Source organism: Colossoma macropomum, unplaced genomic scaffold (genome assembly GCF_904425465.1).
Source record: "Colossoma macropomum unplaced genomic scaffold, Colossoma_macropomum, whole genome shotgun sequence".
NCBI lineage: Eukaryota > Metazoa > Chordata > Actinopteri > Characiformes > Serrasalmidae > Colossoma > Colossoma macropomum.
The window spans coordinates 8,531,323-8,548,773 of NW_023494792.1; the positions used below are offsets into that span (position 1 = coordinate 8,531,323).

The following is a 17,451-nucleotide window of genomic DNA, read 5'->3' on the forward strand; positions in this document are numbered from 1 at the left end:
GTGGTGTAGTTTTAGCAGAGAACACATGCCTGATAACTCAGGGCTACATGTTGTCAGAAAGTTACAGTACACTTATTATTGGTAGTCAGTGGTGAATAAATGAGGATGCTGTAGCCAATAATAAAGAGTTCATTTCTTATGTGGCATGGTCTGTATACCAGATGCCTTATGTACTTTGGAGTATGTTTCCTTTGGAAAACAGAATGAGTAGTGAGAAGATTTGACTGCGGGATTAACAAGAAAAAGCTCCAAGCCTAATCTGAGGGTGCTAGTATAAATTAGGCTTTCAGTCCTCTCTGAAAGGACAGTGCTTCATGACAGTCTAATTAATCTAATCAAGTTTTTTTTAATTAATTAGATCTACAGTTCATAATCACTTGCCCAGCACCCAAAGTTCGACCACTCACAGAAGTTATTAAGAGAATTCTTGTTTATTTCACGTGATAAATGTGTATTTCTTCCAAATGAATGAAAAAACTTAAACAGGCTCGTTCATTTAAATTGGCTCTTTTCAGTGGGAGACTGAAAAAGGTACGGAACCCCTCTGGTGACACCCTGTTTAAATAAAAATAATGCCACGACTTAATAATCTCATTCCCACACTCTATTAAGTCGTGGCCACGCATTATGTTTATTTATACAGAATGTCATTAGAGGGGCTCCTACTTAAGGCGTGGGAATGAGATCCTAATGCATGGCCACAACTTAGTAAGGCATGATCTCGTTCCCACGCCCATTCAAGGGAAAACCCCAGTACTGCTGGAGTGAAAGGTGTGCATTGTCCCCTCCACTCTCACTACTCTCACAAACCAATGAAGTCCAGCAGCGCAGAAACTCCTCAGCCATTCGCTTGCGCGTGACAGGACGTCCAATGAGAGGCATCGATGTTACGAGGTGGTCTTTTTTTTTTTGCACTTCTCAGTTTGCTAAGAGCGTGAGGGCAGCCCGAAGCGTGAGGTAAGTCAAAGACAACGTTATTCCCGCATGTTGGCTCTCCTGGTTCCTTTATATGATACACGTGTAACGAACTGGGCCATCTAAAGGCTCGTGAACCACTTTCCCTCGATGTGTAACGGCCTACAGCGAAGAGAGCGAGAGCACGTTTTGGAGCTCAGATGTTGTCAGACGTGTTCAGTCCATGTGCACAGGACTCGGCGCGGTTAGTGAAGGAGAGAAAATGATCGGTTTGAAAATAAAGACGCGGAGCTGTTGGACGTCAGTAATCTGCCACTTTATAACGAGGCTGAAGTTGGCTTCCCATTCGCCAGCTTCTTGTTCGAATTTCCCGTTCCACCTTAAATGGTGCAGCAGTTACATTCTGGCGCCCAAGAATCCAGAATGTAACAGCTGCACTATTTAAGGTGGAACGGGAAAATTCGAATAGGGAGCCAACGCGACTTAATATTCAGTCAGTCAGTTATTTCACTGCATTAACCGGAGAAATACGCCAGGCCACGCGGGCCTTACTCAGTAAGATATAAGCCAGTCTAGTCCAGTCCAGACAGTGGAGCTGACGGGTTTCTTTATTCATATTTACCACGTGCTGTTGTGGTGTTAATGAAATAGAAGTGAAAAGATCATCCTTTCACTTCTTTTTTAGTCCTGTTCTGTTATTTCGGGAGCATAACACAACGTGGTGGTAATGAATACAGATAACTATTCACCAACTAATGTTGTCATGGGACAAAATGACCAGCTAACTTAACAGTTTAATGACTTTAGCTATGAAGCTGTGCTTTGGTTCTAGGTCAGTCTAATCTATAGCGCCCATGTGGGAAATCTGTATTGACTTGACTGTTTGACACTTTCTCTTGTGCACAGTGTGGTGGATCCCTTAGGTCAAACCAGCAGTTAAAGTCACAGCCCCCATTTAAAGGCTTAAATGAGCCTTTTTTTTCTCTTTACAGGGGAATTCCACCGGTTTTTCAAAATTTCTTCATAACGAAATGATTAAGATGTAAACGAAATCGGTCAGAATGTGTTGATGTGAAATGCTCAGTTCTGGAGAAACTTAGTGAGTCAGATTTGGTCACATTGGTGGTGATAATACCCAGACATTTGGTTTTAATTCTTCTAAAAGGTACCCCACAGAACGTTATCACACAAAATGGTTACAAATAAGTTGCCTCAGGCATAATTTTACAACAGTTCTGAAACAAAGTTTTGGCCTAAATCATATATTTTTATAATTATTATGGCTGAGAGGTACGTGTAGGATGTGGCAAAGCAAAATAGTCCCTAAATAGTCCATTAAAAAAAGCATTTCTTTCAGATTTACCATTGTTGCACAGTTGGCATTATTACCAAACTCTGAAGATGCAAATCAGTTCACTTGTTGTTTTGGATGGTAAATAAAATGGTTGTGTTTGTATTACAGACACTGCAACCGTCGGTTCCTTTCACCACCACTGTAAAGAAATCTCAGTCAATACGTTTATCCGCAAGGCACCATTTCACATTAAACTACTCTGGTTTTGTTTTTCATCTGATTTTAAACTGATTTTCTTTTGCATCTCAAAAGCTTAATTGTTTAAAGATTTTGAAAATTCAGTGGAATTATCCTTTAACATCACTTAACATTGTAATGCATGTTGTTGTGCAGAGTCTAACTACTGGCCTACCTAAATCATCTGGTCCACTCTGAAACCTGATAGCCTGGTCAGCATTGCCCATTTGTTGGCTACTGTCAATAGCTAAAGTGTCAAAATATCCGTAGAGCTTTATGCTTAGACTTCTACACAGAGTGTATTAGGCCATACTGTGGGCTATATTTCTGCACAGATCACAAAAGTAGATGAGAAGTTTGTTGAAGCTGTGGAGAGAAAGCCCAGTGAACACCAGTCACATAAACATTTGAAACTTCAGTGACAGAAACAGAGTGTGCTGTCATGTTCAAGCCCCAGCTGTACTGTGTGAGGGTCCTGACTGAAATGCACTTAGCTTTACACCACCCTTGCTAAGGGAACAATTTTTCTCTTGCTAGTTGACACCGAGTCATGTGGCTGCTTTGTGCAGTTGAGTGTTTCCAGCCAGTATTCACTGACTTTAAACTGTCAGCACTGCTATGTACTGTTTTAGTGTATGAATAAAAAGTACGCACACATGGCCATGAAACAAAAAAAACTGCTTACTGTGTTTCTTTTATCCAGCCAAAGGGTGATTTGCAATGGAGGCACGAAAAAATGAAAAGAATGAAGCCAGAGGTATGATTTGTTATGTGGCACATTTGTAGTATGGTGAAATCTTTTGACATGTGAATTTAGTGATATTATCAGAGAAATGCTGTTTTATGAATTGTGGTATTTTGTTCTGACACTTCATCCTGATGCAGGTTAAGTAGAAATTGTGGTTATCCGCTATCTTTATATTATATTAATTTTTATGTACACAGGAAAGGGAGGAAATAAAGCCTCACAGGGTGACAGAACAGAGATAATCTCTGAAGCAGAAAGGTAAGCATGGAGGTTTTGTGGATGAGTATCTGTCTAATAATTGGAAAACAAGCAATGCAGTGAGGAAAATGCAGCCATTTAACTCTTGTGTGGTGTTGATGTGTTTGTTACTCAGTGGTCTGGTGGATCCACCACATTGATGTTTTTTAAAATCAATATAGCCATAACAATTTATGTAAAAATACCAGATGTTTAAAATATCACAAGTGGCCAGCATGGGGTTCTCCTTTAGCAGCTGTAGCCAGTCAGCAGCCTGTCCATGTTGTCCACCCTCACACACATCATGCACAAATATACAAACACATACACACACACTAACAGCAGGCAGGGACACAGAACCTCCACACTTTTATTCTCCATGGCTTCACCCCACACCACATGTGTGTATAAATGTGTAGGGGGTGAAGAACAGTGTGAAGTCATTGAAAATGTGTGTATATGTGTGTGTGTATGTGTGTGTGTATGTGTGTGTGTGTATGTGTGTGTGTGTGTGTATATGTGTGTGTGTGTGTATATGTGTGTATATGTGTGTGTATGTGTGTGTGTGTGTGTGTGTGTGTGTGTGTGTGTATGTATGTTCTTCACCGATTCTATTATGATGTCAGTGAAGTTCAACTTAATAGTTTTCAAATTGCTTGTAAGAAGCTATGAAAACAACCAGAGCTGTAGATGATTGTAAAATGAGTGAAAAAGCTGTATAACATTCAGTTAACAAGTTATAATAAAAATAATATTCAGAAAGCCTAATATTTTAAAAGTGGTGATCAAATCTCAAGGCAGATAAATTGAAAAAAGAAATGACAGTAAATAGAAAATTGTAGAATATTATTCATCTTTTAATAACGTTTAACTGTTACCAAAATACTTAATCTAAATACTCTTTGGTGTGTAGTTCGTAATATTTAAATATACATTGTATAAGTTATTGTTGTACACAAAAAGTGAAAAATGATTGACATATGATTCCATGCTTTTGAACAGTGATGTATGAATGTATCAAGGCATTCATCATTTGGGATGCACTAATAAGGGAAATAAGGGCTGCAGCAGATATCCAGTGTTTTCCATGTACTTATTTGCCAATACAGATGCTGAACATAAATATTTTAAAATGTAGAAACTGGAACTGTCTGTGTGCATTTGCATTAGAGATATAAATTACCCTAAACGAATAGAAATGTTATATTTATAAAGTGGTTATTTCTAGCGATATTTTAGCCCAGTAATTTCTAAACATTCTGCAAAAAATGCATCTTCAAATATCAATATGAAACGCCTGTCTAATCTTAACATCTGTCCAACGCCAATGTTTTTTAAGCCAGTATCCCATATGATTCTAGTATTATGCATCCCCATCCATAATACATTCTGTACCAAATTGCCATATTTCATAGCATTGCTCATTTAAAACCCTTCTGTGTCTTAACATAGAGACCACTTTTAGTGTTTTGTGTTTTGTAATCAACTTCACACGTTGACAGCTGCTCTGCTATACCTAACAATCCAAATGCTCTGCAGGATACCCAGTGTCAGTGCCCTACCCAAGGCGGTGAAGAGGAGAGTTTATGCTCTGAAGAGACTGCAGGTCCAGAGTGCTCATATAGAAGCCAAATTCTATGAGGAAGTCCATGAGCTGGAGAGGAAATTTGCTGGTCTCTACCAGCCCATCTTTGACAAGGTTTACAGTTACTGTATTGATTCAAGCACTAATATTGTCTGATGGTCACACTACACACTGTATAAGCAGAGGAATACTTCATTGACTTTGCCTCAGCAACCATGCCATTATATACTGGCAAGTAATAATTAAGTCTATGTGCTCCTACTTTTCTAATTATTTGCCACTGTAAGCTAATGACCAAAGACACCAGCCATGACCTTTGTCTCGTGTAGACATGAAGCTCAGGCTTGGCTTGGTGGCTTGTGAGCTGGCTGGGGCACTGCTATATTGATACCTCATCCAAACAAGTTGCTGCCTGCTTTTATACAGGCCTGGCTGTTTGCTAGACTGGGAAGATTTAGTATTGAACTGCATATACTTTATTTTCCCTCAAAGGAAATTTGTTTTGAACGGCTGATCATCCCAGGAAACATATAACATACCCTTCCACACAACCGTACATGCATGCATACACCACTAATTCTCATCACATATAACAATATTGACTTAAACAGCTTCTCCTAAAATTATGTGAAGTTATTCCCTTTTCCTGTTGTGAATTTCATCCTGTTGCGAACAACATGCAACCTTACCCTGTATGTTTTATAGATAGAAATGCAGTTTTTCCACTGAGCAGTATGGTACAGCATACTGCAGTTACAAATCCAAACACATAGACATTCAAACCCTAATTGAGTAGCTTGGCCTGTTTCCAGTCACATAAAAGCAGTGTGAAAGTAGGCAGAGCTCTCTTTAGCCTTTGTCGTCATGTGAATATTCACGCAAATCTAGGGTTAACAGTAACGCAAACAACAGTAGCAACTATAGATGACATTCAAGTTTTGATTTACGTTTTACTGCATTTGGTTTTACGTGTGTATCCCAGACAGCAATTCTGGGTTGTGTTTCACAAAGGCATCTTAGCCCAAAGATGATTCTGAACTAGTAGAGCAAGCATCACACTGAACACTCTACCGGTTAAGATGATCTTAACACTAAGATGCTTTTGGGAAACTGGGCCCTGTTTATTTATAGCACTACCCAAATGTTCCAACTTTGCAAACCAAATTCAGTACAGTACAGTAATGAAACGACTGTATGAGTGTAACTATACTGATGAGCCAAGTGAGGTTTGCAGACCAAGGTGCTCTTCAGCCTGAAGTGACCCTGAACTGAACAGTTTCTTGTTTTCTCTGCACTAACACACCTGATCCAGCATATAAAAGGCTTAATAATTAGTTGTTGAGTTTGCTTCAGGGATGTTACACCAGGGAAAATGCGGCAATGTAGTTCAAGGGGCTCCCAGAGGAATAGAGGTGAGAAGTACTGTGCTATAAAAAACAGTAACGGTTTCAAAACATCAAACTAAAGCTATAAGAATTCCAGCTCAAGGGGGACTTAAGTTGATATTAGGTAGAGGTAGTATTTCATAATGCCACTAGCAGATTCAGTTTCCATTCAATCATTTTGCAAATTTGAGGTGAATTTCTAAAAGTCTGTAAGAGAAAATGCAACTACTATCAACTACACTTATGCGCAAAATGATAAATTTAAAAGATAGATATGGGAGCGAGACAGAAGTCTCACTAACCACACTAGGAGGGATTTGAACTTTTTATTAGTTCTTGGTAGAGCAGCTCAATCAGCCCTCTGTTCACCTGTACATGGCTATAGCCATAACGGTTCAGAAACGCAGGGCAGGTAGTGAGGCCTGAAGTCACTCTCACTTGCCATCACCATCAAACCACTAAGAATGTCAAAAGTAGCACTGATGATTTTCATCTGCCATTGTGTTTATCATCAGATAGAACAGAAAACATGTGATTGTCTCGTCCATCACAGTATTTACCTTTGTAACACTGTCTTTAGTGATTTATACTTTTTATTCCAATTTTTTTTATATTTCTGTCCTGTTTTTTAAAATGTGCACATTATGGTGGATGGAAAACCTTCCGCTGTATATGAGTGCAAGAAATAATTAGTGTATGTGTGTTGTTCAGAGGCGAGAGGTGGTGTCGGGAGCAGTGGAGCCAACAGATGAAGAATGCGAGTGGCACAGTGAAGGGGAGGAGGAAGAGCTGGCTGTGAGTATATATTTACTACATACTCTCTGGATTTTGATCAGGAACTGTATTAATCTGGGTCCAGGAACCAGCTCATTTCTGTGCTGCAGATATATTTTATGTTTGTCTGACCTCTGTTAGTCCTTTGAGTAGTTTAGTTGTTGAGACGAGGCATGTGATTAGAGAGTGGAGAGCTGATGGAATCTGTTTTGACAGGAGGATCTGAAGAAGAAGGCCGCTCTGGAGGAGAAGAAAGAAGAATCGGCTCCTGCTGATGACCCAAAGGGCATCCCAGAGTTCTGGCTTACCATCTTCAAACATGTCGACATGCTGGGGGAAATGCTACAGGTGGAACATCTTCAGCAGCCCTGCACCACACTCATTAAAATATTCATTGATCTCAAAACTAGTGTGATACTGACTTCAGTCAGTGGGAGCTGAATTAGGGATGTACAGGACCATAACTAAACATTTGTCTAGTCATTGACCGAGCCATGTTGCAATGTGATAGTGGCAGGATAAGGTTTTCGGAAGAGGAAGCTCTTTGTACCTTTGCATGTCTAACATTTCTGGTCTGGCTAAAGGGCCATATTATTTAGCTATTGCACCACATTCTACAGACCAGATTATCTGGGGATCACAAATGCAGTAAAATGAATAAACTGCAGACATTTTAGCACAGTAGCTAACATTGTTATTCCGGAGCACAGTATGTTCTTAAGTATTGGTCAAATCCATAAATTTGTCTGATACGAAAAAATCTATTTTTTTAAGCAATTATCTGCTGAAACTGATATATTTCCATTATTACTGTGCATCTCTACTCATACTGGACTGATGTAACTCTGTAAACTCAGTAAGTTCACAGCAGTTTAAACTTAAGATTATTCTTGTGGCTTCAATTCTGTATAGTGCAGCTGAACTTACCATGTCCTGCTGATATCAGCTGAGTTGTATCAGTTGAGCTTTTTTTGGCTTTGCTTGCTGTCTGTAGTCTCGAGACATGATTACACCTGGTCTAATATGTTCCTTTTTCTCTTCAGGAGCATGATGAGCCCATCCTGAAGCACCTTCAAGATATCAAATTGAAATTGTCAGAGCCTGGACAGCCAATGGTCAGATTGTTTCTTTGTTTGTTTGTTTTTTGGGTGCGGTGGGGGTCAGCAAACATCAGAAAATTACTTTGAATTTTGATTGCGCTGGTTTGAGTACTATTTTCAGTGATGGTCTGTTTTCTGTGCTCAATTAGACCTTCACACTGGAGTTCCACTTTGAGCCCAACAGTTACTTCAGCAACACCGTCCTCACCAAAGTCTACAAGATGAAACCAGAGCCTGATTCAGCAGACCCCTTTTCTTTTGAAGGGCCAGAGATAGTGGACTGTGAGGGGTGAGAAACACTACAGCCTTCAGTACAACCAACACGTAGTGCTGTTAAAAATGAAATAACATTCAGTAAAGAGAAGTTAGGCTGCTGGCATTGATTGTGTGTCTTGTACATGTTTATATAAAAAACGCTGCTGATTGGAAAAAGTGTAAAAGAGCAATACAATACATTCAAGCAGAAAAGAAGTTTTACATGTTTTGTTCTGTCTTTGGCTTCTCTAGCTGCAAGATCGACTGGCACAAAGGCAAGGATGTAACAGTAAAGACCATTAAGAAAAAGCAGAAACACAAAGGTAGAGGAACAGTGAGGACGATCACCAAGGAAGTGCCCCAGGATTCCTTCTTTAATTTCTTCAACCCAGTCAAAGGTAAGACACGTTATATTAAAGGAAGTGCTGCTTTCAGGTTCTACTGACTACCTCTCTGCAAAGTGAAGTGGGTTGTTAGTGTCTCTAATGTCCACCAGGTGGCACCACATACTCATTTCAGTTCCTAAGCATGAGCTTAAAGTCCTAATGTCCTTCACATATTTCAGCATGTCATATGACACTGTTTAAAACCTTCTCGTCTCACAGATGAACTTCTCAGTGTCTTAGCTTGCAATTCGGAATGAGAGCATGTCCTGACATGTGGTTTAAAGCATGATCCTTGTTACGTACTGGCATTTGTTGTGATTTGGAAAATGGCTTTGGTGTGGTATGAGTGAAAGTGTATTAAAGTCATTACAATGCAGGCTGTAAATGGTTGAATGAAAAGACTCTTTGTTACATTAATTATTACCATAAGCCAAATCTCAGTCTCTTAAACTAGAGCACATTAGTTCTAAGTGGTTGGTTGCCCAACGTGGAATATGAATAAAAGTTCATTGGTTGCTACTGGCACCTTGAACTTGGTCTTTGCGTGACTTTGTATTTGTGGCTTCTGGCAATGTGACATTGGCTCATGTGACTACATTTTCCTCTGTGTGGTCTCAAGATATTCTGCTTCTGTCTCAGATTCTATCAGTTTATTAGTTTTATGTTAAACACAGTGGGCAGCTGTACTCAATGTATGTGTAACATATAAGGAGAACAACTAATGACTCATGCTCACGTGATGCCAGTGTAGTTAGGTGTGTAGTCATGAGGTTCTTTTTCCTAGGTCAGTATTTGTTCAGTCATTCATTACCTGTTTTTTTTTACTCCAAGTAATGTTCTCGTTTAGTGTGAGTTGGTCTTGGTATGGAAAGAGATACTCAGTTTTTCACTTTGTCACTTTTCCTTTTTTCATTTCAAAATCTTAAGACCTCTAAGCACTACCTCTAAGCACTTCCTCCAATGCTTCACCCAAGCAGTGTCATTTCCATTCATGTCTCATATGTCTCTTCCACTAAGCATAGCTTTCCTATTGTCTCATGGCATTCTGAGCATTCTCCTTCTCATTTGTGTTTTTGTTTTTTTTGTCCTGTCATTCTCAAACAGTTAAAGAATGTAGCCCTGCCTGTGGGAAAGAGTGGTTTTAGCATTTGTGCGACTAGCTTGCGGATGTGTGTGTATCTGTGTATGTGTATTTGACAGTTGGAGGATAAGTGGTTTCCTCAGAATTCCACACAAAGGTGTGGCACTTACCTGTAAATGACTGTGATGAGGCGAGTCATCGTCATAGCAGTAACTAAGAGGCGAATGATGTAATTGAATGTTAGTGAGAGTAACTGGAGGACTTGGTAGATAAACAGAAAAGATTTTTGCTTTTTCCTGCCTTATTTCTTTAACTTGCCTGATTTAAACAATAAAATGGCGAAGTAGATATTAATGTTCTTCCTTCCCTCTATCTTGTTTCTTCCAGCATCTCCAGATGGGATGGTGAGTGGGCCCGAGTCATCCTAAATGAGCGTTCTTCCGCAACTGTTTGTAAACATTTTGGCGATCTACTCAGCAGACCATCTACGCATCTTTCAGCCATTACCTCAAAGCCACATTAACTGCGTCTTTTCATCCCACTTTCTGAGTCAAAGATGTCGCACTATTTGCATACATTCCTCTTTCACGTTCCAGCAGTTCTATCTTCAGCTGCATTTTATGCGTCAGAACAGTTTTCTTGTCAACACCTACTGTAGTGTGTTACATTACTTTGAGCATAAGGCTCAAATCGTGTTGAGATGAACGCACCACTCCAAAAATAGCACCTCCTCCATCCACCACATACAGAAGAAAGCTTAGAAAATAAGATATGAAGTTTGGATGATATGTTTGTTTGGAAATATAACTTATCTTAGGTTTTCTCTTTACTAATTTAGGTAGTTTTCATAAGTTATGTAGTTACTTTTGTTTAATTTACATTAGTTTACCTAATATAGTGTTGAACGCTGAACTGTTTTAATTTCAATAATAAGCGTTCTGTGTGTGATGTTTCAGGACGAGGACCTGGACTTCACTCTAGCCACAGATTTTGAAATTGGTCATTTCTTCAGAGAGAGGATCATCCCCAGAGCAGTGCTGTACTTCACAGGAGAGGCTTTGGAAGATGATGAAAGTGTATGTTGCTACCTTAAAATCAGATTTTAATCCCACAATGCTATTATATATTAGATATTTTATTAGATATTTTATATATTAGATACTTCAAAATTGAAATGATAAAATATGTGGTATGTTTGATTTTCTCTGTATGTACAGTGTATACTAAATGAATGAGTTGCTTTTATGTAATCTGTAATGACAGAGAATTGTATGTGATGCTTTGCTGGCTTTCAAATCTTGCTGTTTGTGTTTGTGTGGGTGCAGTTTGAAGAGGAGGACCTTGAAGAAGGAGAAGAGGAGGTTAGTTATGCAAATGTTTAAATCAGTGTTAACCATTACTTTTTTAGAATAGAGGTGTGTGGGCGACCATGTTTTGAAAGAAAACTTATCCTGTGTGTTCCAGGACCTTGACGAGGAGGGTGAAGAGGAAGATGAAGGAGATCTTGACCCCACAGTTAGTATCCAGATTTAAGTCCATTATGTTTTTCATTGTCATCTATGTACACCGACCGGCAACTTCATTAAAACCTCCCTCGTGTTTATACACTTATTGTCCATTATATCAGCTCCACTTATCATAGAGGAGAACTTTGTAGGTCTACGATTACAGTCTGTAGTCCGTCTGTTTCTCTGCATTTTTATTAGCCCCCTTTCCACCTTCTTCAGTGGTCAGGACCCCCACAAGACCACCACAGAGCAGGTATTATTTGGGTGGTGGATCATTCTTAGCATTGCAGTAACACTGATGTGGTGGTGGTGTGTTAGTGTGTGTTGCGCTGGTGATGCCACCACCACGTCAGTGTCACAGCAGTGCTGAGAATGATCCACCACCCAAATGATACCTGCTCTGTGGTGGTCCTGTGGGGTCCTGTTCATTAAAGAACAGGGTAAAGTGCACCTGTATGGAAAGTGGAGCTGATAAAATGATAAAACGGCTGATGAATATAGAAACAAAAAGGTGGATTTAATGAAGTTTTTTTACTGCACTTACAAAAGGGCTTTTGAGTGTTTTAATGAAATTGACCCAGCACCCCAGCAAGTTGCATGCACTGATCACTGAAAGCTTCGGCTGTTCAGCAGAGACAGACTGAAAAAAGACAGGGAAAGATGGTCACAAAGAGGGATCAGTACCTACATGTCAACTCTCTGGCCCGCGCACATGCTTACTTCTCTTTCCTGTTGTGGCCTGAACTAATACCAGGATGTAACAGAATTGGACGTGTGAGAGGTCTGTGGTTCATATCGCAGACAAGCTTCTGGTTCTTTTACCTCCTGGTCTGGGTTGGACCATGTCAGAGGAGAGAAGTGCGGTCACTACGTTGTTTTGCACTTATTTGTTGAAGTAAAAAGAGGAAAACCGTCAAGAACTGACTAGAATAACGAACATGGCTGGCTAACTAGCTAAAAAGTGGAACATTTCCTGACCTGTTCAAGCCAAAAAAGACACAAGTCACAAAACTCTTAACTAGTGATAAGCAAATGGCGCCAGGCTCCCTACATTCCCAGTTACCAACCTCTCCCTAATTTCCCAGTTACCAACCTCTCCTTACATTCCCAGTTACTGGCCTCTCACTGGAGTCTTTGCCGGGTCTTTTTTAAAGGTAGTTCAAAATAGGAACCAGCCAATCAGGAACTGGAACTGGTATTCCTTACATGATGTACTAGATCTGGAACACAGACACTCCCACACCCACGCAGACACACAGAACAGACTTGCCACGTAACTTAGCAACCAGGGTCCTAACACCACACACATGTTCTCACTGATACTTAATAGCTGGCACTCGTCTTTAACAGCAGGACAAGCCCCTGCTTCTTGAAGCACTTCTCTGACAAAGGTACTTAACCATGTGTGTTTATACTTTGTAGACTTATTATATTTACTGAAGAAGTAAATATTTCATATTGTCTGTTTCATAATAAACAAAGTAAAACTAACACTGACATCTGCACATCAAGTTCAGCAGCTCTGCTTAAGTGTCAGATGCAGTGCATCAATAGTTTGTGACCAAAAATGAACAGTATCTCACAGTTAGGATAACTGCATGTGTGGTGTGTGAACTGATTGTTGTCCCCCATCCCCTTTGTCCTCACTGCAGGCATGATTCATTTCCACTTCCATGCATTCCTAGGTAAGGGGCACCACTTCCATCTTGTATTTAGCTCACTTTGTGCAGTGTTTGTCTCTTATCTTTCCTCTGACCTTTAATTTGCTTCTTTGCACCAATACTTATGTCACTGCAGTTCTCTCCCTCTGTGTATTTTACTGCAGCTAAATGATTGTTCCACGTTTTTCTGTTTTCCTTTGCCGTTCTTCAGTATGTTTATTCAATCCCACGTGCAGTCTTCTACCTTTTTAAGATTCCTCTCTCATCTTTCTGCTCTTTAATTCTTTCAGTCCATTGATGTTCATAATAACTCTCTCACTCCCTCCTTTCTCTTTCTCGCTCTCTCTCTCTCTGTAGAAGGAGCCTCAGCCGGCTGAGTGTAAGCAGCAGTAAGAACAGAGACGGTTGCAGCTCACCTCTGCAGTCAGTGAATCTGCTCAGAGCGAGTGATCTTAGCCCCTGCAGGACCTGCCATATATTCTTCAATCAACGCAATAGGAATCCAAACACGGTGTAGGAAATGCATGATCATTTATGTTTACGTTGTACAGAGATGACCTCTGCATTCAAAATAACTGCACTCATTCAAATGAAAAATGAGTGGCTTACATATAAGGGTTCTAAAGTTCACCCTTTTTGATGTAAACGCCTTTTTGTAAGCTCCTGTGTTTGACTGGAAGTTCTATACAAAGAGGATATTATCTTGTCTGGTTTTTTTTTCAACTTGTATGTCTTTTCTCAGCTCTTTCTTGCTGTAGCCATGTTTTATGATGTTGCAGAATCATGAGTACACCCCTGTTGTTCATCACACTGTAGGTCACTCAGGGTTTTTTATGCCAACACAATAATTTACTGTCAACCATGAAACTGCTGTCAAGTTAACTTATGATTAAAACTGTCTGTTACAGCACAGTTTAGACAGTGTTGATTTTGAGATGACATTCTTGTCTAGTCTCATGTAGCTGGATAAAATTGAGTACTGTACTAAAGCAGCTATAATTTGCCACCGTGACTGAGATCAGTTCAATTTCAGTTCAACAGAACACAGCAAGCAATTGTATGATGTTGTTTGAATGGCTTCAATGAAACACCCAGGTGCAAGCAAATTGGAATTCTGATCTTTGCTCTTTGCAACTTACAAACACAGGAAAAAGAAATGTCATCCTAGTTTAATATTCTGTACTGATCTCAGTCATGCTGGCCAGAACAAGCCTCAGTTTCAGCAAGTCAGTTACAACTCCATGTCAGTGTGTGAACAGCCAAAATGTGTTTTTTGTTTGCTTTTTTCTTTCTGATAGTTTCTGACTTATTTTGAAAGCACTGGTTATTCTTTATATTTGCTTTGATCATAAACTAAAGGTTGCCAATGCGTTTAGGTTTTGCTAAGAAAATTACTTGGAGTGATGGGATTTGTGACATGTAATGCTTATCTTCATTTTGAGTGATCAGGAACTTGGGGGTAAAGAACAGTAGGTGAATGTTAGCCTCATGGCCTCCTTTTGCACATCATACCATGATAGACCTCACAAAGAAAGCTGTCCTTGTTATGGTGAAAATATAAAGTGTTGATCACTCTGAATGAACCACATTAGACAACATAGCGTCATGCACTTTGGTCATGTTTTTTTGTAATCATTACATTCATGCACAAAATCCCTTTTTTTTAAAAGTAGATCTTGCTTGACAAAGGGCAGATCTTATGGTCACTGCCCCCAGTATTAACTGTATGCTAGCAATGGCCTTATTGGGATTGTATTGGGTTTTAATGCAATATTGTTTTTGATTTGTACAAAATAGTCAAGAGAATTCTATTAAACATTGTGTAATGTGATACAAACTGCAATAGACCTCTGCTGTACTGTGACTCATTTCACTGAGTTGAGTGTATGTTACATAACCAGTTTGTTGTACCCCTAAAAACCCTGCCCCCTGTTCATTCTGATTTGTCTTGTCAGTACTGTGCATAAGTCAGACCACCCTTCATTTATGTAATTTCCAGGCAAAATGGCCCAGTTATTATTTTTTCAGGGTCAAGAAAAAAGGCAGGAAATGTATATTAAACAGAAAATTACATAGAAGCCTCAACAACTAAATATAAGTATCTTCAGTCTTTAGTGTGTCCACACTGTGCCTGTGTCACAGCTTACATTCTTTCAGGTTTCCAAAGAAATCTGCAGGGATGTTTTTCCAAATCTCCGAAGTTCAGTCTTATGAAACTTATGTTGGTGTTGGTTGCATTTTCTGCTGCTCACAATTTAAGTAATACACATACAAACATGGTCCGTGATGTTGAGATCTATATTTGCAAAATTTTGATTTTCTTTTCTCAGTAACAGCTTCTTGACAGCTACACATCCTTTCAGACTCAGAAGCATTGAGTTGTCTTCTCACACCAGAAGTTTTTGACAAGATTTTTGTGTGGATTTTTTCAGATCTTAAGCAAGAGTGGAGCTTGATTTTCTCATTTCTCTCGAAGACAAAAGCTGTAAAAAAGTACTGTCTGTACTGAAGGTGACAGTTTTGGTGGTCTTGCACAGTTGTACAAATCCCATTTTCTCTTTATCTTTTATTATTTTTTTAATCCAGTTTTTTTCAGTTGTTTGACTTTCTCTTTCTTTATGCAGGTGGATTATATTATATCTAATCTTCTCAGCAACATCTTGTGAACAAATTAATAACTTGTGCTTTATGGCCATTTTGACTCAAAATTAATTAAAGAGTGAGTATATGTCTTTTGCACAGTACTTTATGCATGAAAAATTGTCGGAATTTCCACACCCTCTACAGAATGTCGGAATAGGCCCATGACCTTCATTAAGCGAGAGGTTTTACTTGAGAAGATGTTTCCACTGAGCAGGATTCTTCCAGCAGTAGAGAATGTGAGGAATCTCAGCACTGATGGCTCTGATACAGCAGCCATGAGGGCTGCTCTCAGCTCTCGACGCTGCTGCTCATGGAATGCTCTCCGACATTCTTAAATCTCTGCCTCAAGTGCATAATCTGGAAGCCTAGATTCCTTTAGAGTTAAGGCTGTTGCTGTTTTTGTCAAGGCTACCAACACAACACCTCTGTGGACCTGGGCTCTGTCAGCAGGGCTGGTGCTGCTTTAGCTCAGTGCTTCAGAATCTTCCACAGAGTTCTGGTCAGGTGAATTTTCTCCATGCTTACCTGTCTCTGTGTATCATCAAGGTTTGACCGGAATGGTGTTACCATGCATTCCAGTCTTATAGTCCTCAAGTAGAGACGAAAATCTTTCCAAAACAGTAAGACACACTGGAGTTAGCACAGAAGATCCACAACAAGGGCCCATTCAGTTGGAAAATACTTTGTGGAGGATGCCATTGAGGCAGTCATTTAACAAGTGATCTTTTCATGAGTTCAAGAGATTTTACAAATGGACACTGTGAGGTCTTTAACAAATATAAAAGTCCACAAATACTATACTGTTTGACGCCTAACTGGCAATTCTGCTTTTCTTGGCTGTCAATGTTAGAGCAGTTCAAACAGCTTGATGAGATGATGGAACAAAACCATAGTCTCCACAGTGCTGGAACACTAACATATTGTGGCTTACTTTAAAATGTAAGTACTCTGTCCTTGCTATTGGCTCATCTCATCGGTTAAATTTACATGGGCTTTCATTTTGGACACCAAATGTGCACAGGTATGGGAAACTTGGTTTAGACACCAAGTCTGTATCGTTTTGCAGAGATTTGTGCTTGACTTTGATTGAATACCACCATTAGGTCTTGTCTGACTTGTAGCTCTGGCTTAGAGTTGCATCACTGTCAGAGAAATCCATTTTCAGTTTCAGACTTTCCTCATGAGAGAAATTAAGGCAAGTGCAGACACTCAAAGGACAGCTGCATAAGTGTACCCAAGTCAGTATCTCCGTTTTGATTGAAATGTCAGCCAGAATTTTACAATCCAAAGATGTGATATAGTAGCTCCTTTCAGTGAAGGCAGTCAGCCTGTGCCAGCTGGCCCTGTGTAAAGTCCTGGTCCTCTGGACTCCCCTGGCAGCCCCCCCACTAAACCCCTGCGGCTCTTGTGTGGGGTTCCTTTAATGTCCTACAGCGGAAACAGCCATTTCAGAGAGCTAAACAGGGAGCTTTGTGCCACTGAAGCCAGGCCCCCTGCTTGACTCTGACTTAACTGTGCTAAAATAATAACTGCCTTATTATACCAGATTTAATGCCTTGATTTAATAGCGGTCTAATAGTCCATGGATAATTATTGTCCTATAGGTTATGAAATAGATGTTTAGCTCCAGTGAACAGTGGAC

The 17,451-nt window shown here is 39.7% G+C and overlaps 1 protein-coding gene across 2 annotated transcripts; it reads left to right on the forward strand.

Annotated features, from left to right (window-relative positions):
- Positions 1–881: 881 nt before the first annotated feature.
- On the forward strand, positions 882–15,013 carry nap1l4a (nucleosome assembly protein 1-like 4a). 2 transcript variants are annotated; one of them, XM_036575803.1, is made up of 15 exons: positions 882–957; positions 3,150–3,203; positions 3,392–3,452; positions 4,971–5,130; positions 7,113–7,196; positions 7,392–7,523; positions 8,219–8,290; positions 8,425–8,564; positions 8,783–8,928; positions 10,385–10,401; positions 10,954–11,073; positions 11,323–11,358; positions 11,462–11,512; positions 13,158–13,190; positions 13,524–15,013. In XM_036575803.1, the coding sequence occupies exons 2-14, from the start codon at positions 3,167–3,169 to the stop codon at positions 13,161–13,163; spliced, it is 1,062 nt and encodes a 353-aa protein (XP_036431696.1). In that variant the 5' UTR covers positions 882–957; positions 3,150–3,166; the 3' UTR covers positions 13,164–13,190; positions 13,524–15,013. The 2 variants fall into 2 exon arrangements, with proteins under 2 accessions (XP_036431696.1, XP_036431695.1); XM_036575802.1 differs by lacking the exon at positions 13,158–13,190.
- The last annotated feature ends 2,438 nt before the right edge of the window (positions 15,014–17,451 follow it).